The sequence below is a fragment of the Ruditapes philippinarum genome, unplaced genomic scaffold, assembly GCF_026571515.1.
Source record: "Ruditapes philippinarum isolate M1 unplaced genomic scaffold, ASM2657151v2 ctg587_1_1_1_1, whole genome shotgun sequence".
NCBI classification, from domain to species: Eukaryota; Metazoa; Mollusca; class Bivalvia; order Venerida; family Veneridae; genus Ruditapes; species Ruditapes philippinarum.
The window spans coordinates 93,058-117,108 of NW_026860903.1; the positions used below are offsets into that span (position 1 = coordinate 93,058).

At 31.2% G+C, this 24,051-nt stretch overlaps 1 protein-coding gene across 1 annotated transcript; it reads right to left on the bottom strand.

Moving 5' to 3' along the window:
• LOC132713814 (target of Myb1 membrane trafficking protein-like) lies at positions 1-20,007 on the bottom strand. Its single transcript, XM_060696488.1, has 15 exons — positions 19,772-20,007; positions 16,931-17,015; positions 15,199-15,283; positions 14,109-14,255; positions 13,693-13,827; positions 12,267-12,329; positions 9,835-10,056; positions 8,046-8,124; positions 7,353-7,501; positions 6,568-6,676; positions 5,802-5,880; positions 5,266-5,350; positions 4,699-4,722; positions 1,614-1,634; positions 1-168 (listed from the first exon to the last, which is right to left on the bottom strand). The coding sequence occupies exons 1-15, from the start codon at positions 19,827-19,829 to the stop codon at positions 1-3; spliced, it is 1,509 nt and encodes a 502-aa protein (XP_060552471.1). The 5' UTR covers positions 19,830-20,007.
• Between the last annotated feature and the right edge of the window lie 4,044 nt (positions 20,008-24,051).

A 24,051-nucleotide genomic window follows, 5' to 3' on the forward strand; every position in this document is an offset into this window, starting at 1 on the left:
CTATTCTTTTAGGACTAAATTCGTTTCTTTATCAAGGGAGGGGTAATTTAATACTGACCTGAATGGAAAATAGGTTTTCCTCCAGGTTTTTCCTGCCCCTGTTTGCTCCTCATGCTTTGCTTCAAACCATTGTTCCATTTCATCATAATCTGTCTCTTTGTCTTGTAACTGATATATATATAGAGATAAAATATATATATCAAAAGTATTTCAAAACATACATTTTATGTATATCAATGTCTAATTATCTTCATGCTTTGATATAGTATTATTTTAAATATATTAAAAGTCTAATATTATAAAATTTCATATTTTTAAGTTTATTTGTGAGAAAAGTACTGTGTAAAAGTAAGTTAGAATATATATGTGTGATACACTACAGAAAAGATTATCTTACAGTTATATATTACAACAATAACTGACTTTCAATGTATATTCTTAGAGAATACAAGAGAGCAATGTTGGTCTTCAATTGCTCACTTGAAGGTGTTGTCTACATAGACATGTTTTGCTCAAATTATTTTATGAACAATTTCACTTAATACATTTAATACATATGAAAACAAACAGCCTGGAAAATGAATAAATACAAATTGAACACATCAGGTCAAACAAAACTAGCTACTACATATGGTTATTTTCTAGGGAACAGTTTTTCTTATTATTTTACAACACTGTGGTAGACTCTGCAGACAGGGTAACTATCACATCAACAATTTTACCCCCCCCCCCCCAAAAAAAAAACAAACAAAAAAAACCCTAAACAAACAAAAAAAAAACAATTAATGAGAAGTTCTGTCTACATTTCTGTTGGTTAAGATTTAAATTTTTTTTTAACAATGGAAAGAAAGTTTTCATGGAAGGATTTTTTGGAACAATAAAGTATTAACATGTATAATATATGATATGCACTTTTAGAAATTTTGACACTATAGAGGTCGAGAATGACTCCAGGTGAATATTGTATCACTGTAGAACAACTAATATGCCCAAAGCTAGGTGGATAGCATCATCACCCTATAAATATCTAAACCCATGTAGAAAAGGTGTTGGTAGTTTACCCTCCCAAACAGTAGTTAGTAACAATGGATTTAAAGTTTGATCACCGCATTGTTGCTGGGAAGACTGTCAAGCAGTTTACCAGTGCCAGTTACCTTCACTTTCTCAAGGTACTGATAACTACCTTATATGCCAGAGTACAGTGTGAATGTGTGTAGAAAGGATTACATGATCAGTCATAATGAATGTGACCTGCAACATCCAAGAATTGAACCAAGGTTGCTCGATTCACAGTTCAATGCTCTTCATATTTAGCTAACTGGAATGTTAATTGGCAAATGTTTAAAGTCATAAACTTAATACAATCAGTCATGAAGACAAAATTCTCCTACCCTCCCTTCAAGATGTACAACTTTCTAGTTTCTAAGTCCCTTTAATTAAATATCATGTACTGAACATCTGTAAGGTGTATTTAATTCACAATTTATGAACAATATTTACAAATGAAGTGGGCAATCATACACAGCATGGAAAGCAAAACAGAGTATTTAAAAAGCAAAAGGTTTAAAGAAAATTGACATATAATATATTGGCTTTAAAAAACACAAACAGACCTTCCTTGTTTGTAATCCAGACTAAGTAAAACATGAAAACAAACAAAATATATAAGACAGCAATATAATAAAGGAAAAAAAATAAAGCCAAGCATGTAATGTATGATGTATAAAAGCATACACAATTAAACTTCAGTTATAAACTTTGACTCTTTAAAGACAATCATATATTTATGAGGCCATCTCAAACAAGATCTTCCCATCAGAGAGCATGCTCATCATCTGTTTGATAGTTATGAAGGGGAGTAATCCAGCAAATATTGATTCTAGAGTCATGGACATTGGAAAGTAATCCTCAATTATGAACATGAAGTCATGTGTAAAGTTTTGAAAGAATAGCCCTAATAATAAAATTAGAGCTACAAACGTAACCAAGAATTAATTCTCTAAGGTAAATGTTACAGTTGGTTATTATTTAATCAAAATCATGCTAGAGTATGGGCCTTAGACAGTGACCTACAATTATGAGTCAAAAACATTAATGAGCCGTGCCATGACAAAACCAACATAGTGGGTTTGCGACCAGCATGGATCCAGACCAGTCTGCGAATCCGCTCAGTCTGATCAGGATCCATGCTGTTCGCTTACCAACCCTATTACAAGTAGAGAAACTGATAGCGAACAGCATGGATCCTGATCAGACTGCGCAGAATAAACTGATGTGCAGGCTGGTCTGGATCCATGCTGGTTGCAAACACACTATGTTGGTTTTGTTGTGATGCAGCTCAATTTTGTGAAGTGTATAGATCCAGTGGTTAATGAGATATAAAGTTATATATAAAACCTTCACCATGTGTTACACAATCATGGATACCAGCAGCAATTTTCACAAAAAAACTTATGACAAATTTTATCGTAAGTGAAATCTTACTTTCACAAAATATCGTAAGAAAATCTTAAGTGCAACATTTTTTCGTAAGCTTTAAAAATGATTGTGTTTTTGTACAAGTTCAAAATTACTTTTATCACATAAACATGCTGCAGGAGTGAAATAAGCCATTTGATACAAAAAATACACTTATGTAATAACAATTTAATGTGGCATCATTTGCATTATATACAAAGATAGCATCACAGTGTGCTAATGGTAGCATTACAATATCAACCTGGTTCCTGTAAGGGAAATTGACTACTGTAAACTGTTCTTATTTTTGGATATATGATAAATGGGACATTATATTTATGTAGATTCAATGCTAAATTTATTAAACACATAGTATAAAACAATACTTTGCTCTCCTGAGGCTTGCATGATATGATTTTATTCATCTTGTTCAATAAAATTAGTATTAAATCTACACTTATTTAATATTCTCTTTATATTTAAAAATTTGTATAATACTGTAATATGTAGTGCATGGCATTTTTTATGACATTTTATATAGGTTATTAGTTAATAATACAAAACTGCAAACTAAAGGATAAACAAGCAAACTATAATACAAATTTTCCCTCTAAAAATACTACTTCAACAAGTGTCACAGTTAGCAAAAATGATAAAAGTTTAAACTCGACCTAATAACTGTGTCAAACGTTTAACCGACCTTAGTCATAAAATTCTAAGATTTTCTTCAAGACATGAAATTACATACTTTGTTGTAATCAACAAAGATTACAATTTAAGTCCAATTATATGGACTTATAAAGTAACTGTCCATTAGGACATTACCATACATGATCAGATAGCATGCAATTGGACAAAACAATTGAAATTTAAATAGAATGTCATATCTTGTTATAAACTAGAAATGTGTCCATAGGACACGGATGCCCCCACACGCCACTGTTCTGTCAATCTTATGACTCTAGGTCAAATATTTTTTGGACTACATGTGCCACAAGTTGAAAACTAAAAATCAACAAAGGGCTATAATTCTATTAAATTTGGTCGCAGCAAAAATTCCTTCCTTTACTACCATCTACACATTAAGGTTGTTCATCCCTGGAAGTTTAAGCAAAATCTGCCATCCGGTTAAAGAGGAGTTGCGTTCACAAAATTTCTACATAGTATCTAGTGAAAAAATCAACAAAGGGCCATAATTCTGTTAAATTTGGTCGCAGCAAAAATTCCTTCCTTTACTACCATCTACACATTAAGGTTGTTCATCCCTGTAATTTTAAGCAAAATCTGTCATCCAGTTTAAGAGGAGTTGCGTTCACAAGATTTCGGGACGTACGGACGGACATACCAAAATTTTATGTTTATGAGGCAAATGAGCTCATAAACACCACCTGGACCAACGTCCATAAGCAAAATAAGCTCATAAAAACAAAAAAATAGCTCTTAATTTGAATTTTATGAGTTTATGTTCTTTATTTAACTACGGAATGAAGCTCATAATAATCAAATGTTGGCTCGGACTGACTGACGGACGGACGGAAGGACAAGTGCAACGCTATATGCTCCCACATTGTGGGGGCATAAAAACTTAGGTAATGTTTAGAATATTCTTTTAAAAATTGGTACTTTGTCTGATACTAACCTCAGTTACCGGTTAGTGAGTTTCATAACTGGGTTTTAGCTAAAAACGAACTTGACACCCCTGATAATCATGAAGTGATCACAGACAAAATTGTTATAAAATTTATATCTTCAGAAGAAAGAAATCTTGGCAAAAAAAATATTAAAAAAATATATATCGCTAATCCATATTTCAACAAAAAGCCAGGTTAGAAATATATATCTCCAATCTGAACTATCCACAGGCATTGTCACAAACATCCCATAATAATTCATTTGTAAAAGTATTTATTTTGATACTCAACTTTTATCATAAAACTATGGTGGCTGACTAACGCCTTGTTGTGTTTTCACTTTTTCCCCACAAAAATGCAGAAAAGAAATTTAATTTTTGTCAAATCTTTGACTGTTTATTCTCATTTTCATAACGTCTACTTATAAAACTAATCATTTACCTCCACTCATCAAAAGCATGTACAGAAGAACATAGTGTGAGTAGTAAAAACAAAGTTACTGTGAATCAAACTACAAGCAAGAAACAGCTGATATTAGATAATGTAAATTAGACTGTTACAAGCTGTACAGAAACTACACACTATAAACACATTCCATAACCATGGTTACCTGAAGAATTTCCTCATCTGTTGCCTAAAATATTGCAGTTTTATATTTCATTTCATGAAGAGTCAACATATAGCATCTTTATTTATATGTTAATAACAGACACACACACACACAAAAAACAACAATTCCTAGCACTTATTTTAGGATCAATAATTATACAAATAATGAGATTCAACTATAGTCACTTCCGCCTACAATGTGGCTTTCACACTCATTTCAAACTGTGTCATAAAAATTAGATTGCCAAGGTAAGTATTTCTCTGCATAGCATGATGTTTTATAAAAAGAGTTAAAATTATACCAATCATATCTTTCTTTACTTTGGCTTAAAACTACTCCAATCTCTGTCCATAAAATGTTTAATCTTTCGTTACAGCTAAATTTGTGACATACAGACTTGCCCAGCCTTAAAACTATCCATTGTTAATCATAGACATTTCATTTTTAAATTATTTTATTTAAGTCTAGTTATAGTTAGACTGTAACAGCATGCATACTGCCTTAGCTCAGTACAAGTGAATAGGACTAGTCATTATTTCAGCTAGTGTTCTCTATAAATACACATACCTGTGTTTGTGCCTTCATATTGACAGCTTGACCAACACCTGTACCTTGTCCAAACTGATCCTCATTTACATAGTTAGTACCAGACCTGTTAATATAATATAACGATAAGGTCAGCTTCATGATACAACTATACAAATGGAAACACACATATACATAGTGGGAAAAGAAAACAGTCTCTTCTTTAATGTTGCATTCTCTAGCTTTTTCACTTAATTAGTCCTATGTCATCATAATTGGCTTCAAATGACACAAATTATTATGAATGTATGAAGTTTTCCATGCCATAAAAATCATTAACCTATGTTCTGTATTTTTCCTGTATCTTTGGATAAAGAGATCTCACTTGTTTTAAACAGTGTGATATGACATATATCTCACTAATTATATCTCACATCAAAAACAACTTTATCATGTACAACAACCAATAGTTTGCTTTTAATTATTCACATATTTTTTGAGAACCCACACATGAATTTATAGAAGTTATGAAACATGGTTTATCTTATTTATTTTAAACAACAGTATTCAACTATTACCCCATATTTTCTCTATTTTGGTCAAATGACTTTCTGGATTGAGCAAACATGTCAAAGTCATCGTTGGCCCCATTTACATCTGTAAAATATAAAATCATGTACAATAATGATGTGTAATATGAGTTAAATAGTTACATTAAATGTGTTCATACCAAAAAGGTTATTTGAAAATACTTTAAAAATCATTATTTCTATTAAAATATTTTTTAGCAAAGCTATCATCACCACTATACAAGAATTAACTTTGATGGATATAATTATTTCATTATAATAATCACTTTAGTGGTATCTAGTTCAAACATTTGACCTACTGAGCATTACCAATGTCTAGAAAAGGTATTACTTAATTCAGTTTTTAAGTCATATTGACAATGTAATCACATCTTACAGCAACTTACAGCTAAGAACAGTTTGACAAAAAGAGATATATGCAGTGGTGGCATGGCTTAGCAGTAAATGTGTCAGGCAAGTAATCTTAGGATCACTAGCAGTGTGGGTTCAAACAAAATTAGTGGCCACAGAATCTAGAGTGAGTCTATAACCTTATACATTCCCAACATAATTGAACTAAAATGAATTCTGGTCCCGAAGTGACCGAAACTAGTAGACACCAATAAAATATTGTAAACTTGCCCTAGTGTTGACGTGTATTACTCTTTATTTTTAACTTGCCTTGGTTAAAATGAATTCTGGAATAACTAAAATGATATATCAGAAAGCAATAACTTATGTTTAAGGTTAAAATAGAGGAGTAGACTAAACTTACTCATATTAGCCAGTTGATCAGCAACTTGTGTTGTTGTAGTTGTTGTGTCATCCCCTAGATCTATCAAATTACCAACATTGGTACTTCCAGCACTAGCAGGCGCTGGTACCTATACAAAGAAAATTCCCTTAAGAATTAGAACAAATTTATATGTTAGTGTTCCTTAAATTTTAAATTAGCTAAACTTTGTTTTCCTTATTTCTGTGTCAGAGCACTAAAGGACTAGTTGTTAAAGTGTCTACCTTTAACCCAGAGATCAAGAATTTAAGCTTTCTTATGTCACTTACATGTTTTTTCATACAGCACCAGCACTGTGGAATTCAGAAAGCAGGCAAAAAAGCAATTATTAGGGATCAGATGAACCTTTTTCATAATCAAGTTTAATCAATATAAACATTTCTGTTTTCATTTCAAAGTATACCTCCCATATTATATTAATTACACACAAACATCTTTTTGAAATAAAATACATCATGATCAAACAAATATTTCTCTCATCGATGGAGAGGACAAGGACAATACATGAAAATCATTTTTGGACAGGTGAATGGGACTTGATTTCTGCTGAAATTATTTGACATTAACCTTTAACCTGCTATATTCTTTTTAATGTACTTGTTTGGTTTTACAGAATCTAACTATCAATCAATAACTTTATAGGTATTAAGATAGTAATCTAAATTTGTCAGTCAACCCTATAGATATACATGTAGTTATTTAACTTACAATAACATTATATGAAATTGTGATATCACAAGTTTCAGTGTACAAGTTATTTAACTTACAATATCATTATACGATGGTGGATGTACAGAATCTGTTGATGCAGGCTCAACTTCCTGGGGCTGACCAGTCTGTCCAGTTCTATAACGCTCAAATCTTTCATATCGTAAAAACACATTGTTCAGGTCATCATTAACACGTAATAATTCATCTGAAAATTAATCATTGTTCACTTTAATTTAATGTGCATGAATGACCTTCATTTAATTCAAATTGTTAAAATTTAAACTGAGTACTACTTTAATTTTTTAATGCACAAATTAGCTTATACAACATATGTCAAAAATGATTTTATCAACATTAATGGTAGTTTCTTTAATGTGAAGATAAGTTAATTCTATAACACTGAAATATGTTAGGTACATATTAAATAATCTGAGTATTATTGCCTTTTACAACACACAGCCATATTGAGCGTACAAGTCAATGAATGATTGAAACTTTTCAAGACACAACAAACTGTATCACATATTTATTATCTTATAATAATATACACATGTATGTTTACTCAAATGTACTAGAATAACATCACAATAATGATGTTGAAACAGTACTGAACTTGTCTGACTCTTAAATAAAATTACATCATTTCACTCTAAAAAGAATTATACTATGTTAATCATACTATGTTTTAATATCAAAACTGTGCTATTTGCAGTATAAAAGTCATATAAACATATATAAAAATGACTTACTAGTGACTTCTTCATTAGGTATACCATCTAACAGTTCAACAATTCTTTGTTGCATCTGTCTGTTTGTTCTATTTAACTCCTATAAACATTATACACAAATTTTACATCATTACAATATCAATACTACACACAACCCTTGTTTTCTACCTGGTTTAAATACTAATATTTCATATAAAAACAACAGTTGTTTTCTACCTGGTTTAAATACTAATATTACATAGAAAATAATCTACAGAAGGAATTTCAAAATCTCTCATGAACAGAAATATGTTCAAATTCTGTTACAATCTCCCATGCAGTAATCTCCCCTTACAGGATTAGATAGATCTCTGCCATCACAACATTTTGTTAAGATTTTTGACGATATGAAAATTTTTGAATTTTGATATTTATTTTAAAAAGTAAACACAGTTTTGCTAATGTTTCAAAGCCATAATGTGTTACATGTGAACTTAACTAAGAAATAATTTCAGAAACATAAATACATGTATTATGAAAATAATTTTTAATATCGGACAGTGCACGGAGTTTGATACTGTTAGTGATAAAATACAATAGTAACTCAAGACATAATCATATTTTCATGATATGGAAATCAAAATGTTCATCCTCAGGGCATCGTTAACATTAATGCCCTCTGAAAAATACTTCAAGAAAGATCAATTTATTATTAAACATATATTCAAATAACACTTTATCACTTCATACTATAGTTACAAATTATGTAAGGTTTCATAGGGAGTGTAGGACAAAAGTCCCCCCGGACGAAAGCCCCCCTTCTAAAAATGACAAGGTGGACAAAAGCCCCCCCCCATGAAATTTTCACATAGGACAAAAGCCCCCCCCATCAAAAATACAGTTAGGACAAAAGCCCCCCATCTTTTTTCACATGAACAGGTGCTCAAATTCATCAAATTTCGTACAAACTTTTAAATAAAAATGAAAAGAATCTGTTTTAATGTTATTCATAATGTATATATTGAAGTGATGACAAAGTTTATGATAACAGATAAAATAATGCATGCATGCGATACCGAATTCATAGCTTTTCATATACACAACAAGGGTCAGAATAGTAGTAATGTTTAATCACTTTTTGCAAAAAGGAAATCAAATTAATATCCTTAAGCACTCTTTCACTACATGTGATTGTCATCATACATATCTTTTAAACACATAAAAACACAACTTTAATACACTAAATGTAAATTTGATTGACTATTGGGGGGGGGGGGGCTTTTGTCCTACCTTGACTTTTTTATGGGGGGGGGGGGCTTTTGTGCTATGTGTAAATTTCATGGGGGGGCTTTTGTCCACCTTGTCATTTTTAGATGGGGGGGCTTTCGGTCTGGGGGGGCTTTTGTCCGTATCCCTTTCATAGGATATTCAATATTCTATTCAAATCACCAAAACAATTTTTTTATTGTTGGATTTTAAGCTTGATTATTGCCAAAATGGAGCAATAGCCTAGTGGTTTAGATGTTCACCTCTCAACCCGTCAATAATGGGTTTGAACTCTACAGGTGTCAGAAACAGATTTCTTCAAATGATATCAGTACTGGCTAGACTCTAGAATGGTACAAACAAGCTAAAACCTTTCTTCACAATCAAGCTTATATCATTTTAAAACTAAATGCAACCCTTGCATTATGTGAAGGAACCAGCAGGCATTCACTTAAAATATAGTACCACAAATCTTCTGTTAGCTAGCTAGATAGCTTCATCACAAGAGAGAATAGAACCTTTAACTTGTATATGACTGTTAATGTAAGAAAAAACAAAACTTCACCTGTAATAATTCTAGATCTGAAGAATCAACATTGCTTGGAGATAATTCTGTCAGCATCTCACTCATAACCCGAACATTGCCTTGTACAACATCTAGTTCACTACGCAGCTTTGCCAGCTGTTCTGGTGTTGGAACAACCGGTATACCAGGCCGCCGGACTGGTTGAACAGCAACGGGAACCGGAGCAGGGGAAATAACTTGACCAGTGTTTCGTACTGACGACTACAACAAACAGACCATTCTCATTATGTCTCTTTAAAACTTTAAAGAAAATAATTTAAATAAATAAAAAATAATGAAATAATGACTATAATAAAAGAAACACTATGGATCAAACAAAAAATATTTTAAATGAAAACATAGAACAATGTATAATTAAAAACTCTAATTAAAACTTAAAACAAAGCTTATAAAAGAATTGTATTGAAAATGAAAAAAATCACAACAAAAGTACAATTACATAATAAGTGTGTACTACATATACATGTATAACAAGATGGACATGATGATTTTAAATCACTCACCAAAATAAATATTAAGCTTGAAGGGAGGCAAAATGTGAAAGAGTGAAACTCATCATTATTCAAGGTAATTTCTATTTTAAGTTCCTAATGGGGCCAATGTAAGATAACTGACCAAATGATTTAGATGAGACTGTATCAAACATTGAAATGTTAATACATGTACAAGTAATTTGCTTTACCCGATGACCTAATGCAGTGAATGGGAACCAATTTGAAATAAAAACATCAAAGAATATTATACACCAAATTTAGTGATATTCAATGGAAAAAGTTGTCCCATGTTTTGGGGTGGGTTTTTTGTATGTATCTTTAGTGCTGGTAAGGTTTTCTCTTAATCTTTACAAGGGAGGAATTCTGAGTTTGTTTGAGAAGATGATCTTTAAATTTATTATTAAGATTGAAACATCTGTCTTTTTTAAAAATAAATCAGAAACATTTAGTTTTCTGTCAGCTTTAAATGACATAATGATTGTAGTTCCGTAACTTCATAGATAAAATAGCCGAACAACATAAAAAAACAATTTTTATATCACAGAATATACCACAGAAACAGAGTATAACCTCACAAAGATAAAACAACAATTAATCAATCCAAAAAATACATTGGTCATATCCTGGATCAGGGCCTCACACTTTCTAAAAGACAACATATATAACATAGTCTCAACATCTTTGTAACTCAGCCATCATTAATATCAAACAACATAAAAATAATACATATCAACAAAACCCATAAGGGCCTCACAATGATAATAAAACAATAAATATAAAACCACCTCCATAACCTCATCTTCATCTTCAACAACGTAGGCTGACTAATGATAAAAATAATTGATAATTTAAACTACAAGGAAGTGATAAAACAACTTTAAAGAAATGTAAACAAAACTAGACAAAAATGAAGAGACATACTGGTGTAAATGTCTATTTGTATAGCTTGAACTGGGATTTTTAGGTATCTAGGCTGAAGAAGAAGTTTGTGAAGTAATTCCTACACCTGTTAAAGAAAGCAGGATGTATATTTTCCTTTACTTTGTTGTACATCTTAGGCGCTTAAATTTGACAATGATTCTTTTTTTGCTACTGAGATTAAATTTAGGGACAGTTTTTATTATCTTTCAGTGTTTTTTTTCTCACACTTTTATTAGAGAAATGGTGGCTGGGCCAATGCAGAGGGGAAATTGTGTTGCAGGGGGAAAAAGAAGAAATAATTAAATGGATATTACAGTTTGTGATGGAATATCATTATCTTCTCAGACTACCATGCCCCTCTATTTCCTACTCAAAAACAGATAAAAGAGGTTTTTTTCTTCCAGAAATAATGGGGAAATATGTTTTTTGGAGAGGGAAAAAGATCAAATTAGATCCTAAAATGGTCCCAAATCGCATTGTCATTTAAAATATTAATTATTTATATCCCTGTATTGTTTATCTCGCATAAAATATACTGGACTTATTCTTCCTAAAATATATATATTTCACTGTGATTGTATATGAGTCATCAGATAAATCTTGACTACAACAGACCAGGAAATTTCTTACATTATGTGCAAAATTATAACAAATAAATCAATAATTCAAAATGCAAAGTGCAATGTGAGTGTTGTGGATTTATAAGCAACATTAAAAAAAGAATATGTATATACATGTATATTAAAATACTTTGAAGACATACCGATTTGCCATCACTCCATCACTCCATTTACATAAAAAATTAATCAATTTTCTTTAATTTTATTTCAATATGGTAACAAGCTTGAAGCTGATGCATTATATACAGAGCTGCTGAAATATGCTTTTTGAGTCTTAAATTTCCTTTTTAAATTAACTCAACAAAATTTATTGTTTCAGTGTAACAAGTGTATTTTCAAAGCATTTTAGTGAAGAAATAAAGGTTGTGATACTAACTGCTCTATTGGTGGTACTGCCTCTACTTCTAGTAATTGGTTCTGGATCAAAACCACCTTGTGTCTAAAATATAATAAAACTATAACATGTGTACACACACAGAAACAGAAACACTTAATATATAAAACCAAAAATATCACTCAACATAATTATACCAATACAGTAAAATACAAATATCAAATTAACAAAAATCAATTTCAATCTCTATAAGAAAGGGATATATTTTTTGCATATAAATGTGAACTTTCTGTGAATAAAGCAATTACACTCCTATATGGCAGATAGCCTGTGATTATATATGGCACAAAGTATATTATCCCTCTATATGACAGATAAACATAATAGAAATATGACACAAGCATGACTCAGTAGTCTCAAGTTTAATTTCTTTCCTCATCAACATGTATATAATGATGAATATCAAAATGGAAAGAGTAATAAAAAGTTATTATATAATATAAACACATTTTATGACATGCCATCCAATATTAGTATTGGATATTTACATCAGACTTTTCTAATAAATAAGATATTAAAATTCTAGAAAGCATTGAAAATTACCTTGAAGTTTAATTAAACATACAGGTAAGCAGAAATGAAAAATATACTTTTCATGTATAACACAAATTTACAATATAGATATTTTAAATTTTATAAACTGAGCACTTGCTCAGTTCAAGTTTACACTGAAAAAAAAGAAGAATTTAACTCCTTGTATAATGTAAGGATAAGTGTCCGAACACTTTTGTTCTTTAAAACAACATATATTCTACCAGTATAAAATAATGTTTTAAGTATAATTAAGTTTAAGGTAAAGCTGTCACTGCTAAGAAAACAATTATACATCAAGCTTTATAGGTAGAAATAAAACCATATGTCTAATGTGTTCTCTATTTAAGGAATGAGTGATTACTTTAAGTAAATCCACTATGATTCTTGCAGCCAGATAGATAGCTACCTTATTTGAAAGAATTCAATGGCCATATAGAATTTCAACATTTGACCTGGAGCATGAACAGCAGCTACATATTGCCTTGCTGATGTGAACATTTAAGCCAAGTTTGGAGAAAATCCTTCAAGGGGTACAGGATTTATAAATTTGACAGGATAGCCACAGACTGACCAACTGATTAACCGCTTTGGCATAATGATTCCATCATAGCCCCTTCCACATGATGTGGTGGGGCTATAAACATCTAAGAAATTTTGAGTTATGCAAACAAAGTATATCAAGAGATTTTCAACTAAAACTGATCTTCAAAACTTCTTTAAGCTTTTTTTCAATAATCTAAGCTAAAAAGTGCTAACCAAAATTGAATATTTTTAAGAACAAACAATTCCTTATATTTATGCCAAGTATTCATGGTATTATATAATTATGTAATAATATATCAGGGAAGATAACTTTGGTCACAATATAACATACCCTTGCTGGAGTGTGTATTGGAGCTAGATTATCTAAATCAGTCATTGGGAATTCTATGCCTTTTCCTTTTAAATCTTGGTAAACTTTCTCAACATCCTTCATGTCTGGTGACCCTCTGAATGCATCTGCCCATGTCTAAAACAATAGTAACAACATTATTCATCCTTACATCTAACACTAAATCTTCCATTAAATCAATATTATATAAATTGACAGTTTTAAAAGTGTACTTCTTGGTTACTGTTAAAATTTCTATTGGCTTGTGTCCTTCAAGTTAGACATATATTATAGTGCCTGGTTAGAAGCAGCAGCTGCCAGCAGGCTAAGGGTTAAATATACCAATACAAATAACAATTACATCATGAATCTATTAACATATGACTATAGAGTCAGAAGAAGAATAAAAGTTAGTGTACCTGTATCATACTGAGAACCTTCTCTTGTAACGCTTGTGGGGGATCATACTTCGGTCCTATCACCTTTACCATATCATTGAGAAAATCTTTGTTGGCTATTTGGATATGAAGTCTGCGGCCACAATTCTTGACACATGCCTCTAAACACTGTTGCAAATAAACACAGAGTGTCATTCCAGTATTAAACTTGAAATTAAGATAAGTGATTCAATTTCATACAGAAGGCCAAGAAACACTGTGAAGAGTTAAAATTTGAGGAAATTTGTATTTTCTGTGCAATAGTCAATAACTTAAATTTTGTAGTTTAGCTCTGTCCAGCAAAATTTTATCATTTTGAAATAAGAATATCAATAAGTCTTGAATCACCATTAGCTAAAATGTTTATAATTATGAGATGTAAGGGTAAAACAGGTAGCAAATGTTTGTATAAAATAGCAGTCTTTAAATTCCAACCTTTCATTTTTACCTGGAAATTTGACGTGGAATAAAACACCATACTCAACACATCAATAATTTTCTTGTTAAAAATAAAATAGCTTTCACAAATTGTGGTTGATTAAAAGTCTAATGAGAACTGACAATATCTGTCTACAAGAATACAGTATGGAGAGATATTTCTGAGAAAGAATCAACTGTAACTAAACAACACTTTCATACAGCTACAGTTTGTTTGTTTGTTTCATTTTACACTTTTCCCAACGGTATTTCAGTCATATAGGCGGGTAGTTTCCTAACCATCGTTCCTGGAGAGTTACACCAGTACAAGACTACCTTCCTCCGCGCTAAACTACCAAAGCATCTCCCGGGGTTCGAACCCACGCCAGAGAGGTAACTGGATTAGAAGTCATCGACTCTAACCCCTCAACCACAGAGGCAGTCACAGCTACATGTAAATTGCCACAATAAGCTAAGTTTATAGATGTATGGAAATAATCAGTGTTCATTTACACAGTTTATATCTGCAGGATGAACAAAATACATGTGCACACATAGTAGAATCTGTTCAGAATACATATACAAATATGACAAGTCTTTATTCTGGTCAGTATTGCCACACGCTAGCTAAATTAGCAGTCAATTCACTACTTACTGTTAATGTGTATAAAACAGCTGTATGGTTTTTGCCCATATTCTGGTTTAGTCTTTTTCTAAATGCCTTGACAGCATCTTTTGGACTGTAACATAAATTAGTATAGATTTTTTTATTTCCCTTTTAGCTTAATTTAAAAAAATGTAAACAAAAGAATTACAACAAGAGCTGTCACAGGAGACAGCGAAGCTCGACTAATAAAATACTGGACGCAGTAAGGAGGACAAAACTATGAAAGAAAAATCAATAATGTATAATTACGTATTAAGTTATATTAAAAAATAACATTTGTTAACATAAATTCCAAGATCAAGGGGAATAATTATAGAAATAGTCACGCTAGAGTTATGGATCTTGCCACACAACATTTGTGTAATGATAAGAAATATATATTTGAAGTTTGAAGTAGATACCTTAAAAAGTAAAGAAGTTATTATATTTCTTAAAGAAAATCCTTAGTTCAAAGAGAGATAAATCTGTAAATATTGCTTCAAGAGTTATGAACATTGTCACATAAAATGTAATTAATGAGTATTTGAAGTTTGAGGTAGATACCTTTAAAAATAAAAAAGTTAAAATAAAAAATAACATTTTTTTAGTAAATAAATCTAAGTTTATGGGGAGATAATTCTTGCAATATTGGTGCTAGAGTTATGAACCTTGTCACATAAGATGTGGATGACGATTACGTAAATATATTTGAAGTATGAAGTTGATCCCTTTAGAAATAAATAAGTTAGAGTAAAAAATAATATTTTTTATTGAAAATTCTAAGTTCAAAGGGAGATAAATCTGAAAATATTGGTGCTAGAGTTATGAACCTTGTCAAATAAGATGGGAATGATGATAACCTAAATATATTTGAAGTATGAGGTCGATCCCTTAAGAAACAAAGAAGAAACAGTAAGAAATAGTATTTTTTGAGGAAAATTCTAAGTTCAAGGGGAGATAAATCTGAAAATATTGGTGCTAGAGTTATGAACCTTGTCACATAAGATGGGGATGATGATAAGGTACATATATTTGAAGTATGAGGTTGATCCCTTAAGAAATAAAGAAGTATCAGTAAAAAAATAGTATTTTTTAAGGAAAATTCTAAGTTCAAGGGGAGATAAATCTGAAAATATTGGTGCTAGAGTTATGAACCTTGTCACATAAGATGTGGTTGATGATAAGGAACATATATTTGAAGTTTGAAGTTGATACCTTAAGAAATGACAAAGTTATAGTGAAAAATATTTTACTGCACCAAAACTTTAATCTAAAATCTGGACGCGGACGGGGACGCCGACGCCGACGCCGGGGCGAGTAGGACAGCTCTCCATATACTTCGTATAGTCGAGCTAAAAATGTTTTCACTAGTATGCTTCTATGGAAAATGTCATCCTGGGATGAAAATCACCAGATTGAAAATCAAATTATAAAACTATCAAAGATTATCCTATATGCAATTCTTAAGAAAGTTGGTTTTTCTAAAGTTTTTCATTTCCTTCATTATTGTTGTAACAACATGGCATATAATGTGAGAGCTACATTCTGGCTATTAAAGTCTTTGTCAAGTAATTTAACATACAAGTTTTTGTTAAAATTTGTGATGGTCAATTTCAATCCTAATATGTTTAATTAAGTCTTTTTCATTTTTGGTATGTAAAGTTTTACAGGTACTTTTAAATCTTTTTTTTTCTTTTCTGGACCAATTCATATGTATTCCTTGGATCCAACTCCTACTCACCCTTCATCTGTTTCATTAATTTTGTCACATACTTCCATGTACAAGGCCCAGTTTTCCGATGGCTGAGTTCCATCTGTAGATTTCTCTACAATAACAGAATACAAATATGTTGTTACAGACTTCAAAATTTCCATGTCACTATAACAGATAACACAATTGATTGCCGACTTAAAAATCAAGAACCAGAGAAATTATCTATTTGATACACAGAAAACAATAAGCATATCAGATTTAATTTCCTTGATTGATTTAAAAAACTATATCTTTGATTGATAAAAAAAATCATATCAAACATAAACATTATATAATCATACTAGGACAAGTAACAGGTCAATACGCTACACAGTACATGTAAAGTAAATATTAACCACATTTTATTAGTAAAACAAAGCAATTTATTTCCAATACAGTATTGGTAATTAGACATTATTATATGCAATATTACAACTATTTTTAAAACCTTGTGATGTCATAAACAACACTTTACACACCTGAATATAGTACAATAAAACAAAAGTAATTGGATTTACCTCATTTATCAACATATATATGAGACAACAAGTGTTAACTTTACTAGATAATGATCATTCATCAATTTACTATAATTATACCATGTTTTACCTTTGCTTTTTTTGTTTGAACATTTTTACAAACACTTTTAGTTTTAAGAATTTAAATTTTAAACATTAATAACGTAATTATGAACCATTTGCCCCAGTTCTACTTTAAATTAAACAGTCCATTCAACATTTACAGAGATTATAAGACAAAAGTAAAAATTAAAATAAATAAGTAAATTCCGAAACTTCAAAATGTGGATTATACTGGAACTATAGGGCCTAGATTTATGGATCTAATAAAATATGGTGCGGGTGTTGCTATGGAACATATAAATGAATTAGAAATGCATCAATAGGACAAGGATGCCCCAACATGATTTCACAGTTGTCAGTCTACAGACAGAGGGCATGATAGAATTACTAGCTTATATTATGAAATATCACTGATACTAGCATAATAAGCTAAACAGAAATGTAAAAGACATTATTCATTAGGCATCAGGTAAGAGAAAGTCAAGTATGAGGGCCACTCATAAAGTTCCCGGACTAGGGCCATAACTAGTGATATCAAATTTTTTAAGGCAAGGGTAATTGGGCAATTGCCATGACAGTTACATGGTAAATTATTGTATGACATCAAATTCAATATGTTGTACAGCTATGGTACTGGCGATGTTAGATTATTACCGGTAAGTATAATTACTATTATGACATTTTGGCAGCAATTATTTGAAAAAAACACACAAAAAAACTCAAAAAAACAACAGATTAGATGAATAGAACATATGATTTCATTTAAGAGGGACATCAATGTGCTCTATAACTTTGTTAGTGTGATATTGCCAATGTAATGTTAACTTGAATAAAAAAAAATTCTTTTAAATTTAAAGTTAATTATCCAAATTTTATTGGAAATATGTTATAGGACATACTGGATATATAATTTTTTTAGATAGCACCCAGTTCTGGAACTTTATGAATGGCCCTAATAGTTTCATAATAAATGGAGGTAATAATTATAATGCAATTTTATAAGATAGATGTATATATGTATATATTGACATTTAAGCAAAACAAAAAACAAAATCAGCTGATAATGACTTTAATTTGTTATTTTTGCAATTTGAAGATTTAGCAACTCCACAGAGCAATTCAAATTTCTAAACAATTTTATATATTTGAATTACAATGTAAAAGATATGTAAATATATTTGAGTGACAAAAAATAATCTTTTTAATTAGGAAAGAGAACTTGACGCAACAAAGTGTGCTCCAGGGTTTTTTATTATGACAGTCTTATCGTAAAGGCAGTCATCTATGTAATAGAGAAATACAGAATCCTTAAAGAAGACATGTCAGCATGCTGAAATATTGAAATCCCTAAGATTCATGTCATCATGCTTAATTATGAGACTAGAAAGAGACCCAATCAGTTGTCGGAAAAATGATTTATCTTTATTATCCTAATGTCACTATATGACCTATAATGTCATCTCTTTGAGGTCTCACTCCTGTGATACCATGTAACCATGAGTCTGTACTTTGTTGACATTTTCACATATTGTGTAATTTTGTGAATGGGCAGTATCTTTAGTCAGATTTTGACCCAGAAGAAAGTTATCTTAGTAAGTTAGTATCAAGCTTTGGTATGTCAAAATATTTGGACTAGACTATACGCCAGCAGTGAACATGTGTCATCCTAAAAACACCTGCCTTGACTTTGACATTGTTTTAATCTTCCTATTAACAGGACTGAGGAGTCAACAATGAACAATCATGCGCAAAGACCACTGCCAGGTCTAGTCTCAATATTTTGCCTGCAAGACGGACTGATGTTACATCTAATATAACATATATGTCAGTTGTATATATATATTTCAAAGAACCCTGTGGCACAATGTGTTGGCCTACAACTAGGTCCCCTGCAGGGGTTTGAATGGAAGAAATAATATACAGTATCTAAAAGTTCTACAAAATCATTAATGGAAGATACATTATAATACAGACTAATCACCAAATACAAAAATATTTTAATAAATAACTACTTGTATCATGATTTTTGACAGTATATTTTGCAAGCGTCTGGGATTCAATATCACATGAGTATGAGTGTGCTGCCATTTTTTGTTATTGTTTACGTTTTGTCAGGTAAAATTTTGACAGGCAACACCCATTTCGTTGAAAAATAGTATTGAGGAATTTTTTTCAACTGTCAATAAGCAAGCCTAACCAATTATACATCAAATCAACACCCTGCACATGTATCAATAACAATTATTACCAATTAATTGGCCAACTGGAGTTGAAAGAGGATTCCCGTGTCCGAAGAGAGCAGCCATTTTTAAATCATGACGTCACAAGCATCTGTTGTCTAAATTTAGCAAAGAAACAAGGTCATTCCTCCTAAATTTTTTTATAATTGATAATTTTAACAATATATGAAATAGGACTTTTTCATGAAATTTGTTAAAACAAAATTAAATTGTGCTTTAAGGAAAAAAATAGGATAAGTATTTTGAAATAGTGCTGCCAGTATATCCCGTATGCGGAAGAATTACGGACAGGGCGGACCGTGAGACAGGGCGGACCGTACCAGTTATGACGGGGCGGACCGTATTTTGGGACAGGGCGGACCGTGACTCGAGACGAGGCGGACCGCGCTTTAATGAAATAATAATATTTGAATATTGATGTTTCTTTGCTTTTGTGTGTGTAATTATCCGTCGGAATCAGAGACGTAGATAACAGAGATAGGCAACTTTCTAGCCAGTTAAAATGTCACGCGTGCCAACTTGTAGCAAGTAAAACTTATTAACCAGATATCAAAATCAGTAAAATACTATATTTTCTGAAAGCTTATGCATTTGTCTATGGCTGCAGGTAAAAATATTTACAGTTCCCATTTAAATTGGTGGCCATGGCTACGGACACAGATTCCATGTCCCATTCTGCAGAACAGACACCATGAAGTTCTCCTTTGTACCTTCGGTCATCCGCCTGTGGAACCAGCTTCCAGAGCACCTAGCCACAGCAGTCAACCTTGAGGCCTTCAAGGGAGGACTAGTCATGGGGCCCTAACATGTTCTTCTTTCAAATCTGCACTTATTCGCCGCACAACACTTTGTACATACACCCTGTACGTCAATGCCCCAGAGTGGGTTATGTACAGTATTGGAAGAAGAAGAAATAAATGATACATCAATTTTTAAAGAGAACTACAAAACTATTCATATGACGAAAAAACTGGCTCAGTGGGTATGGAAAGTTACATTGTACCAATATTTTAACATGCAGCAATAGATATAAAAGATTCACCTTTCAAATGGTATATAATATTAAAGGATCAAATGTACATCCATTAAGTTTTATTTGCTACAAAATGCCTATTTTTTCGTTTTTTCATTGGCATGAGTGATATTTCAATGGAGTATATAGGAGCTGCTTATCTCTGTTATATATGTCTCTGTCGGAATGTATCTGTAACTTTCAATTTATAAAATGAGTGGGGCAGTCTTTATATATTTAGAATTTAAAGGTGACCACCAAAGGAACGTCCCTGTGAAGTTTGGATGAAATTGACTAAGCAGGTTATGAGGAGTTGTCTTTCAAAGAAAAAGTTTACAGACGGACGCCGGACAAAAAGCGATCACAATAGCTCACCACGTCACTGTGATAGTTTTGTCAATTGTTTTGATCAGCAATTCATATTATTCTATTTGTTTAGGTGGTTTTTGGTTCAACTTTGTCATCTATTATAACTTTTGCTAAGATTGTTAATTTATTTGAAAGTTTATTTTGATTTTGTGGTTAATCATTAGACTACAATGTATTATCATAATCTGGCGGTTTTTACCTCCCAGTTTGGTTATTTCGATACAAATATTGATTGCCATGTTTGTTATTATGTAACATTTGTCATTTATGACATTTAATAAATGCCCTATTTCATTCAACCTAATTGTTGTGTTTTATCTCATACCAAACAAGTTTGTCTTGCCGGTTATATTTGCTTGACCTGGACAATACATAAATAGATTAACTGTTAACTTAGATTATCGTAAATAGCCATCCTATTACACAGGTATATACATGTTATCATATATAAAATTCTGTAGCTGTCCAAGAATCATAACTTGTGTATGATTTAAAGCAGCACGCCTCCAGATTCATGCTAATTTTCATGAAAATTTTGAAAATGTATTTGAATGTGTAATATTGTATAGTTACCAAAAGGAAGCAATTGACATGTTATCAAATGGTACAAACCACGTTAATTACCAAAAGTGGTCAAAATATGCATAAATAGCCTTTACTGCGTTTAAGTAACGCAGTAGAAATATAGTTGTAAATACTGAAAAATCAGTCATTAATCGCACATAATATGTAAAATATTACTTTAATCTTGAAACTTTTATTTTTCCTTACATCTTATTACATTTTTCTCAAGTTTGATTTTATTGAAATATTTTTACTCACCTGGAGGCATGTAGCTTTTAAGCTTTTGTGGGCTTTATAATTCCCAATTTAGGTTTTGTAAGATATGATCTCCATAAAAACCGTATAATGCAATCTCACACAAGTTATTTTTGGTGTCCATCTTGTAGCTTATTATGATTCATGTGTTTTTTTCATATTTTTGCTTCTTGATGTTGTTGTCATTTCCTTAGTTTTTCTATATTGATTAAAAAAATGGATTTTGTTTACTTTATATTACAGAAAGTTTAGTTCAGATGTTTTCATTTTTCTTTTCCTTTATATATTTGGTAATGCTTTTTGTAATTTTGTTGTTGTTGTTTTTTCAATATTTATATAAAGTGTTGATTGAAAAACTTCTTTGTTTGTGTTTTATTTTACCGTTTGTTACTAGAAGCAGTTGACAACTTTCGTCTTTACACAAGTCAGTAAATTCTGACTGAAATACATGTATTAACTTATCTCTATGTAGGTCAGTATTTCTTAACAAACCATTGAAGAATAAATTGCTACATTACAAGATAGCTATGCTATCACTAAAACACATAATTCCATTGCTTAGTTTAATAACTCAGAATGACAGTCCCGTCACAATTACAGTGCTTTCTGACCAGACTGTTAACAGGCTGACCTAAACTTTAACCTGAATATCCCCAAAATTTGAACAGTTTCATAACTGGATTCTGGAAAAAGTGCATTAGAGAATTTCAGCAGGTTATTGCATAATTATATGAAAGTAAAAAAGAAAATGCCAGCGCAAACTTGTTATAACCACTACACTTCAACAAGAAGAAGTGTTTAATATATAAAGATGAGTTTAAACAACGAATGCTCTTGAAACAACAAAATATATTAAAAATGTAATGAATTTGACAGAAATATAGAAAGTTGGTTTGCTTTAATGCAAGGATATGAGACAGGAAGCTGTTTGTGAAGCAACAGTTTGTATGGGAGCATAAGGCCTGTCAATCATTGTAGTATAAAATTAAGGAGATGCCCCAAAATTTAAGAATGGCATCTCACTTATTTCTTTACAGATACACAAACATGTAACGAAGAACATTTATACAAAAGCAGCCGCATGTATATAGATATTTTCACTGAATATATATTCGGTCATTCATATATTCATATTTACACCCATAATTACACAGGGTCATAACGACTTGCACAGCTATAAAAAATTTTATGTCTTGTTGGAATATTATAGCCATAATTTCATGAAATTTAACTGCATGCGCCTGGTTGACTTGTGTTGAATTCTCCTTTAAATTTGATTCTTTGACGAATTAGTTTTTATTAGAATTGGTTTTTGTGCTCTGCCTTAATTAAGATGATGTCTGTTTAGTGAATTAATATACATTGTATATCAATTATTTCTTTGTTTTCATATTGTAATTAAGTAATATAAATAATCTATATTCCTCTATACAGCTAAAATGTTATGAATGGTATATATAAAAAATATTACAATTAAGGTAATTGTTTCAAGTTTATATTAACATTAGCGCAAAAGGAAAACATGTTTTATATATGTAGATGTATTCTCAAACCATTCCCATAATTAGCTTACACAACCTATTTTATACTTATAATTGTATGGGTCAATATCTATAATATTAAATATAAAGTTAGATTAATCCACAATCCGCCTTATGTCGTGTGCACATGATTAATACATACATATGTAGATCTAACTAGTATTAGATCGATGTTTAGATTTTTAAATACAAATCTGTTCAATATGAAAATGCTTACAGTATATATACGACATGTTAGGATGATAATGATGCCGAAATATATATAGAAAATTAAATAGCAATATTTAATTTGAAAATATACATGGTCCGTCTCGTCTCTAGTCACGGTCCGCCCTGTCCCAAAATATGGTCCGCCCCGTCCAAACATACGGGCTGCCCTGGTACGGTCCGTACTGTCCCATGGTCCGCCCTGACGTACGTCGATGCGGAATATCATACCGTTTAAAACGGGAATTAGTTTATCCGGAAGTTTACATTGCCCAAGCAACAACAAGATTTGCAGATTTTTTTTTTCGAAGAATAGTTGTTTTGGGTTTGTACAATTTTA